Source organism: Bidens hawaiensis, unplaced genomic scaffold, assembly GCF_021521415.1.
Source record: "Bidens hawaiensis isolate Kalapana, Puna unplaced genomic scaffold, B.hawaiensis_p1.1 tig00009413_1, whole genome shotgun sequence".
NCBI lineage: Eukaryota > Viridiplantae > Streptophyta > Magnoliopsida > Asterales > Asteraceae > Bidens > Bidens hawaiensis.
Genome location: NW_027491695.1, coordinates 440,580 through 450,572, shown reverse-complemented (window position 1 = coordinate 450,572; position 9,993 = coordinate 440,580). Strand labels below are relative to the sequence as shown.

The 9,993-nt window shown below is 36.7% G+C and overlaps 1 protein-coding gene across 1 annotated transcript; it reads right to left on the bottom strand.

Annotated features, from left to right (window-relative positions):
- Positions 1 to 428: 428 nt before the first annotated feature.
- Positions 429 to 5,480, bottom strand: LOC143532229 (RNA pseudouridine synthase 7-like). The gene is made up of 12 exons (XM_077027339.1): positions 5,396 to 5,480; positions 5,283 to 5,326; positions 5,120 to 5,197; positions 4,940 to 5,040; positions 4,768 to 4,855; positions 4,075 to 4,153; positions 3,895 to 3,977; positions 3,745 to 3,810; positions 3,610 to 3,666; positions 1,073 to 1,204; positions 632 to 855; positions 429 to 531 (listed from the first exon to the last, which is right to left on the bottom strand). Exons 1-12 carry the CDS (start codon positions 5,478 to 5,480, stop codon positions 429 to 431), a joined length of 1,140 nt encoding a protein of 379 aa, XP_076883454.1.
- Positions 5,481 to 9,993: the final 4,513 nt, after the last annotated feature.

Genomic DNA, 9,993 nt, shown 5'->3' with positions numbered 1-9,993 from the left:
CGGATATCTGATTCACTATCCGAACAGATATCCGAAATTTCGGATATCCAAAGTTCAGATATCAGAAATTTCGGATTCGGATTATTATTCGAAAGGGTCGATATCCGAAACTTCGAATATCCAGTTTTAAACACCCCTAATTATAGGCACATGAACATATACGGAAATATAGCATCAGCATATTGTTATAAAATTCATGTCTCTTTGATGGAGGGACACACGGTGTAATGAAATTGGATACACAGGGATTCAGATGGCGAAATTTTCAAAACATGGTCACAAGAAGATCACGCCCAACAAACACATGGGCGCAAATTGTACTTTACTCAAATATTTTTAAGATTAGTAACTCTTGACACAACACTCGTTGCATGAAATAATACTAATACTAAATTTAAAGCAAAATTTGGAGCGAAAATTCAAAAAGTTTAGTTTAGAGATGCCCAATCTGGATGTGGACATTCATATACCCAATCAGGGCCGCTATATCGCACACAATGAAGCCATAAGCCTTCTTCACTGCCATCATATCTGTATTCAAAACAATACTTTTATTCACAAACCAAATTAAAATTGAGAAAATAAAATGAAAAGTATTTACAAAATTTAAATTTAAATGCTTATTACTTACCCTATAGGAGCCAAGTTTGGGCAATTAGTGCACATGGGATCAATGTCAAAACCTTCATTGGAATCTTCGTGTTGACTATTGCAATTATCATTAGAGTTGACTTTCAACGAATGGTCTGACTTCACCACGTTAAATGATCTCCTAGAGCTATTATCAGCATAATCAGTTAGGTACAGAGTGTCGTTGGCTATTGGGTGGCCCGTTGATTGCAGATGTACACGAATCTATTCAAGACAAAGAGAAGTCAAAAGGTCAACGTCAAATGGGCAGATTTGGATATTTTTTCTCTAATAGGGTATAATCTGAATGGGTCAAATGTTGGTCAATTTATAGTTTTCATGCATAAAACCTTCCAGATATAAATAGTGACTTTGAAGAAAATATTACTCGTTTTGATCCATTGACCCACCCATTTTTCCACCTCAAAATGCATTTTCTTACTTGATGAGTTCTTCCGGTGATTGGATGACATGATACAATACTATATTTCCCGTTAGTACAAATTCTAGTAAATTTTGTGCATGCAGCCTTCCCGTTTAATGTCTTACTATCTTTTTCATCAAGGTCCCCTACCTACAACATGGAATTTAGTAAATGTGAGTAAACAGGTCAGTTCGGTTTATACTCTCTTAGGTCAAACAGATAAACTTTAAAATATAGCTAGAATGAAAACGGATTGAATGGAGAAAAGCAACTAATAACCCAAAGGGTATTCGAATGCATCAAACCTCTTAAATTGTTTTATACATGCATTTATATTATCATATTCATAGTAATGATATACTGTGGTTCTTTAAATCATATTTGACATTTAAACTACGTATTTAACCAAAAAAAAGGAGTACTTGGGTCAGCCCGACCAGTCTTGGCCATAGCTACCTAATTCGCTACCCTAGCCGCGAATTTCGTACAGGATCGGTTCGTACCGAATCGGAATTCGAAAGCGAATTCAATCGCTTTGGTTCGGCGTTCCTATTCCGATCAATTCGGCGTTCCGATTAAGCCCGATTCGGCGATCCAAATCCTCATCATGCGCCGAACCTACGCAACTGAAATCGGAGGTAGCACAAAGGGTACTCTCCCAACGAATTTGGTGTTCCAACTCGCTCACGTACGCGGTGTCAATTTCTGATAGTGGTGCTGCCATTTTTGCCGGAAAAGGAGGAAATTGGAACTGACAGCGGCGTATATGAAGTTAGAACGTGGGTAGTTTTGTTATAGGTTATAAAAGTTTGGTTAATTTGACATTCAACCCCTTAAGCTTTCACCTGCTTACATTTAGTCCCTAAAGTTTATAAATATTAACATAAAAACAATAAAAATAGTAAAATTAATTTGTGTTTATTAACAATTAACTCCCACATTTTTCACTAGTTTACATTTGATTCTTAAACTTATAAGTTTATACATAAAAAGTAACATCAACACGATACATACACAATTATATATAAATTATAAATAGCAAATTTTTTATTTGGGTATTTCGAATCGAACTACATGCTACACCGTACCGGTTCGTACCGAAATGAGCATACCCCCTCCGTACCGAATACGTTACCTTTAGCGAATTGCGTACCCGATCCGCAAACCCGTACCAAAACAAACCGCGAATTAGGTAACTATGGTCTTGGCTTCAAGTAAGAGTTACATGTTCTGACCCATTAACACGGGCCAGGGGAGGTTTGTGCCAATCCGAGCAAGGTTGGGCTCGGTCTCGGACATAAAAGAGATAGCTCCGCTCAGCTCATTACTTTTTAACAACCTTGAAAGTCAACATAGTCTCTGATGCACGGAAACGCCACCAAGGTGCCGTACCCCGTCCCGGAAACTCGCCGGGGACGGAAACGCCGACGGGGACGGCAGGAAACGTTTCTTGACCGTTTCCTTGAAGTTGGGGACGGTCGTTGACCGTTTCGAAAATTCAAATGGTGTTTCGAAATGTTTCCAGAACTTTGGGGACGACTTTTAAACGTTTCCAGCGGCATATTCCGGCGCCGGAGCTGTCCGGAAACAAGGAAGAAGAAGAGTATAGCGGCTGTAACTTAGAATTAGGTTATTTAGGTTTAAATAACTTTAGATATTTTAACATTTAACCCCTTTAACTTTCAATTGTTTGTATCTAGTTCTCAAAACTTATAAGTTTTAACATAAAAGGTTTAAAATTAGTTTGTGTATTTCAATATTTAACCCTCTCTATTATTACTATGACTGATTATGATTGATTTTGAAGACTTATGATTGATTTTTATTGGAAGATGTATGAATTTTGAAGTTTACATCAACATATGAATATATTTTGGCCTTTGTGGTACATTATTTATAATATATATTTAATTTTTATATGCATTTATTGTCGTACCCTTGCCGTCCCCGTTTCTTGATTTTTTGAGTTTTGTCGTTTCCCGTTCCTGTACCCGTGCCCGTTTCCCGTTCCCGTGCAACATAGGACCTAGAGCTTAGCTCGTTTGTCTTACATGCATTAATATATATATATATATATAAGACAACAAATAAATTGTAACATACACGTTATAAAAATTTATAAACTACAGAATTTTTAACATTTATATGAATTACTTTTGTTTTTTGTTTTTTTCTAAAGTACGAGAGGTGGATTCAAAATATTATATGTATTCTTTCTGTTTTTTTAGATATATTTATATCTTGATACTGTTATTATATAATAAAATTTGAGGTATAATTTAAACGAGCCAATAGAGCGAGCCAACAAGCCATTTACCGAGCCGGTCCAACCCTGCCTCTGGCTCGGCTCATTTATAAACCAACCTGGCTCGGTTCGGTTATAAACCAATCCAGCTCGGCTGGTTTACAAACGATCTTTTTTAAGGAACCGAGAGCTTTTTGAACAGCCCTACTGAGGGGGTTACCATTAAATGTCTCAGATTGTGTACATAAAGTAGGCATAGTAACTATAGTTACAAAAGTAATTGTTACTCATACATATAAGCCTTTTTTACCTCTGCTGTACTCCTTCCTTCCCGAGCATTAAAATTTACCCTCAAATTCACAATTTGCTGAATGATATTAATAAGAAAATCAGCATAAGAAAAAAAATCATCATTAGTCAAACAACCCTCAAATGGAAATATTACCTCTTCTTTGGGAAATTCACCAACCACTTTTGCAATATACTGTTTCTGCACCGCCCCAGCTTCAATCTAGCAAAATTGATTATGCAACAACTTTTAAGCATATGAATATAAAAACTTAAAAAAAATTAAACAAATAAACTAATTGTGTACTTGTTGCCTGAAAATATCAGCTTGAGAAGCACTTCTAGCAAGAATAAGAAGGCCTGAAACCAGCCGGTCTAACCGATGAACAGCTTTTATAGAGTTAAGATGAAAGACATTTTCAAATTTGAATGTAATTAAACTTTTAAAGGGGCAGGATGGTAATTTGCAAAATAACAAGTTGGATACGAAAGAGAGGTGCCAAATCATGTTCTGCCTGAAGAATACCAACAACGGTGTTTTTACGGTATTGCCCACATGGATGTACCTGAAGAAAATAGAGAATAAAAGATAAAGCCCACCAGCAGTTGTTATAGACTTATAGCCTTTTACTATCTGTTTATTTAAATACTTGTTGAAAATGCCAATTTGACATGTTTAACAGGTTAAATATTTATGTTGAACAAGTTTATATATGTGTTAATATTGAAACTAACCAACCAACTTTCAACATGCTAGTGTTTTTAGTCCCTTAACATTTTACTTTCATTATTTTTTTTTTAATTGTTTGGTATGTGTGGCGGCCACAAAATGATTTAACTTGTTTTAACTCCTCAAAATTGCATTTTTAACCGATCTAAAAAAAAGTTGAGGGAAATTTCTAGAAAAAAGATAAGGGACTAAACTGCTAAAATGTCGAATGTAAGTTGGTTTGATCCAACATTAAACACAAGTAGGCCGGCCCGTAAAAGCATGTTCATGTTTTGTTCATGCAACTATAACTGAACAAATGGTCGAACACACACAATTAAACGAAGGGGGTTTTCGTGTTCGTTCATTAAGAAAATGAAGGTGTTCGTGTTCGTTCATCAACGGTATAAACTAAACGAACGGTTCATGAATGTGAACATAAACAAACAAAAGTAGAGAACTTGAACTTACGGGAACTGAAGCAGGCTTACAAACCGTAAGCACATCTTCAGCTTTATGCAAAATTGTAACATCCAAACCCATCACCGGGGGCTCATGCCTAAATTTCATATAAAATTAGCATCTTGATTTCAGAGAAATACATTAAGAAACTAACATTATATTTTTGTTTAATATTACACACCTATGCACAAAGTGACTGATCTTTTGTGATGATTGAACTATGTACAAAACAGGCACAGTCTTTCCATCCACTTGTATGCGACCCGATTTAACTGCAGAATCCTACAACATATCATGAAACAAATTAGGTAAAACTTGTACTCCAAAAAATTTCAAAATCAAATATATATAAATGAATTACATAATAATCACGGTTTCGGCCTTTAAATTCGTCAGCAAAGAGGTCAACAATGGTCTTCCCGGCCCACCGATTCTTGGCCTGTAGTTGAAATCCAGCAATTAGGGGGTTCAATTAGAGTGTAGAGTCAACCGGAAGTAACTGAATAAGGTATGTGCGTACGTACATGAGAAATGAATTCGAAGTAATATGGTTTAACATAGCGGATTCCTGAAAGTAATTAATTAGGGTTTATGAATGTACAATAACTAGAACGGTAATAATTTGGATTATTATTACCGCTACGGAAGATGTAGTCATGGCGTTGGGGTGGGTTGGCAGGAGTTTGCCATACGATCTCCATGTTTTCTCTGTTTCTCTTCATGGTTATGGATGTGTGTTTATACTTTGTTATCTATTGAGGCTGTGTTAGGAGTTTGTTTTTGAAGTCGATTAAGGGTTTGTTTGGGATTGAGTTGGAAATATGTTTATTAGTTTATTTGGTTTCTTATAAAAGTCATTTTGAAAAGTCAGGATTTGTGGCTTTTGAAAACTGTTTTTTAACCCTTTCAAAAAGCTAAAATAAGAAAGTTTTTTTGTGATTGTCAAACACATTTAAACTTTTTGACTTTTTGAAAACATCAATAAACCAATAAGCAATTTCCAAACTCAATCCCAAACATAGCAAAATCCAAATACTTGAACTCGATTTCGGTATTGTTAAAACTTTATTACACCACCAGCGCTTGATGACCGTCGTTTGAGTCATGAAAAACCTAAATAACCTAAGTAGATGGGGTAAATAAGGTATTATATCCACCAGGATATGTGGTCAATGTAATCGTGTAAACAGTTTCAAAATTATGAAGTAACAGATTTAGTGCTGATCACACAAGCAATTAAGTTGAATTTAGAGAATTAAGTAAGCAAGCACGTAAACAAGTTTCAATCAATTAACAAAAGCAAATCACACCCGGGAATTCAAGTAAGCAACCTACAGTGATCTCATGCAACATAAAAGATTAATTATTACTGGTTAACTACAGACTGATTAATCAGACAAAACCTTAAACATCAACAATCGCTTTACACACGGCACTGGTTATCAAACAGTCCTTGCCAGAGTGACTCAGTTAAGGGCATTATATCTTTTATCGTATTCAATCTAATCAAACAGTCATATGATCAATTATCTAGCAACTTGTAACAAATCGTTCAGGCCAACGTAAACCTAAACTGATTGAACACACAGAAATACCAAACATCAATAATCATATATCAACCATTAACAATTATACATAGTGTTCTTAGTTACATGAGAAAACTGGAAATATTACAACCTATACATCCCCGGGTGAGATTCTAGGAGATTAGCCGAGCCTTGACATCGTTAGATAATCAATATTGATGATATGGATCATGTGTATGGTCTTGACACGGTCTGGAATGATGGAATCAGCTGCCTCAAGCTCTAGAAATCGCCTCTTGTGTTAAAAACGAAGATATGGTCGTTTATGATGAAGAATATGTTTTAACCCTAATTTTCCCGTCTACACACCCCATCGCAATACGCGATGGGGTCTTCACCGGTCCATCGCGTATTGCGATGGACCAGAAAGTCAACATTATATTTCACCCCATCGCGATACGCGATGGGCCTTCAGCCAAGCCCATCGCGTATCGCGATGGGACTTGCCACCAGAAAACTTCATGAATATTTCTCATTTCGCTTGATGGACGTCCCGGGACTTCATTCCGTGTCATAACAGGTCCAAATTGAGTACTTTAACGTCTGTGACCTGAAATACAGTAATACACGTATGAAGTATCGAAGTCCTAAAATAAAAGATTAAAACTAAGAAATAAACTAACTAAAACATATACAAATTAACCAACCTTCAGCGCTAAATTCAAAAGGTAATTATGTAAATGAGTCGTTTGGCACATGTTAAAATTTATGATCAAATCGATACGGATTAGGTCGGTATTAATGACGTTCGTTATGGTATCGGAAATAAACTTGAATAATAAAGTTGTCAAATTAGCATATTTAAAATAAAGAGAAAATTCCAATTTGCCTCCCTGGAATATATCGTCGCAAGATGGAATAACCACTAAAAAAGAATTTGCGCATGTTGTACCATTGTATTTCTCGGCAGGTTTTTTGACTCCTACCGTCAGTTGACCAAGCGTTGACTTGTTAAAAAATGTTGAAATTACGTTTCTACCCCTAAGCCTTTAATTCAGTTTAAAAATAATCATCCAAAACCATGTAAATGCCGGGATTCGAACCCGAGACCTCCGGCTTAACATTTCACCAAAACAACCAGTTGAACTAAGTTAGTGTTTGGTATAGCTATACAACATAAAATATATATTATCACTTTTATCACTTCATTTTCCCCAATTAAAATTAGGGTTCTTAAGTTTTATTTCCAGAAAATTGTCACCTATGAAAGATCTAAATCAACATCACCAATAATCACTATACCAATATATCATTGATATCCATATCCAAATATTAAACAACCAAAATCTGCACCACCCATACACCATCCATCCATTCACAGGTCGTTATCCATGATTCCGGAACCCATGGTGGCAATGGGTGTCGTGGCGGTGGCTGCCGTGGCGCTGATGACCGGAAAAACGAGATGACCGGAAAAACGAGATGGCCGGAATCCATGGCGGCGGCGTGGTGCCGGAGGTTAGGGGTTTTGATCGGAATGATTTATGGGTGCGGTGGTTGAATTATTGAAGCGATTGGTGGTGGGATATGAGAGATTTAAGGGTTTGAGTGATGAAATCTAGGGTTTGAGGATTTGAGAGATTCGATTACTTGTTATAAAACTGATGATGAAGATGATGAGATTTAAGAGGGATTACTTGGTGGTGGGTTTGAGGATTTGAGGTTGATGATGATGAATAATATTAAGTATGTTTGAGGTTGATAATGATGAAAATAAGCTGCTGTGCTGATGATGATTAATATGGTGAGGATTTAATATGAGCTGATGATGTTATATTATCACGATTATTATTATTATTATTATTATTATTATTATTGTTGTTGTTGTTGTTATTATTTGTAAGGCCCCGTTACCGGTAGCCCTACTTTAGCGTCGGATTTACTCATAAACACAGTTCTACATATCAGAGTTCATTAAAACTTTCGCGGAAACGTTAATTAAAATCATTTGTTACAAAACATTAAGTCTTTTCTTTGATACCATAAAACAAATCATTATATTTAAAACATCTTATCTTCAATCTTCAGATGCCAGCCGTTCAATCCATGCCATGTGTCATCCTCATGCCATCTCGATAAACATGTATACCTGCGTGCATACTAAAAGTCAGCTACGCTGAGTGAGTTCTAGTTAATCAGATAATCATACATTACATACACATATCATACATACTTACGTATCCGAAGATACATACTCATACTTAACTAGTTACCCTTCTGTTCTACATACATACTTACTACCATACATATCTACAATCACAATCCTCAGTCAACCGAGAGTACGTTCATAGTCCGCCGTCTATACCTGTACTCAAGGTCGTGAACATGTAAAAGGTCCGCAGTCCTTACCTATGTTCACCGATTATGGTACGTGCAAGGTCCGCAGTCCTTCCCTATACCATCCTATATTAACAACACGTACAAGGTCCTCAGTCCTTCCCTATGTTGCAACCCAACCATAGCACGTACGAAGTCCGCAGTCCTCCCCTATGCTACCACAACACAAATACAACACATGTAAGGTCCACAGTCCTTTCCTATGCTGCCACAACACAAATATAGCACGTATAAGGTCCACCGTCCTTTCCTGTGCTGACGCCTATCAACAGTACGTATAAGGTACGCAGTCCTTATCTACGTTGACGTCTATACCTATAACACGTATAAGGCCCACTGTCCCTATCTACGTTTCCATCTATCATCTATATCACGTATAAGGCCCACAGTCCTTAACTACGCCATCACCTGCCAAGTCCATGTCTAACGGGCGTTAGAGGGATTTGCCATCCTAACTCGCTACGTCGGACGTAGAACTACCACACTGTTCCTGTACCTGCATACACATTCTTCACATATACAGTTTATAGCATAAGAACACTCTAGGCGTTCTTCACATCATTCTATTAACAATCATACTCCTTGTCGGCATGTGCAATATCCGAAGATCGTTCACGCCCCGACAAGCATTCATTCATAACAATCATACATCATCCATATATAATATTTATATCTTTATTTATAACCTGACAGTACGCGCATTATCCGAAGATCGTTCGCGTACCGACAAGCAATCATTCATATCTGTCACATATATCACATATGGCATACACTTATCACTTAGGATAAATGTATTAACAAACACATCGAGTATGCACACAGCCCCGAAAACATAACGGAATGGGGCTAGAAACTCACCTGAACTTGGTTACTTCTTCGGCTACTGGTTATTCCTTCTCGAGCTGTGCGCGTCTAACTGTTTAATAATTGAATATCAAATACTACTCTAGCCATCCTCATTACTACTTAATTAGTCTTACGTGTCTAAGCCGATTTTACTTCATTGAATCATTACCTGGTTAGTTAATCAATACTCATTAACCTTTAAAGGTATCTTTCATAAATTGCCAAACTCCAAGGGCTGTTATGTAATTATATAATTCTTTTCTAAGTCCAGGGACCATTCTGTCTTTATATTAAACTCCTAGTTCGTTAGTTTTCCCTTAACGAATTGGGTAAAGAATCATCCTCTGATTCGCTAAGCTCCCATAACAAACTAGCTAACGAATCACCCTCTGATTCGCTAAGCTCCCATAACGAACTAGCTAACGAATCACCCTCTGATTCGCTAAGCTCCCATAACGAACTAGCT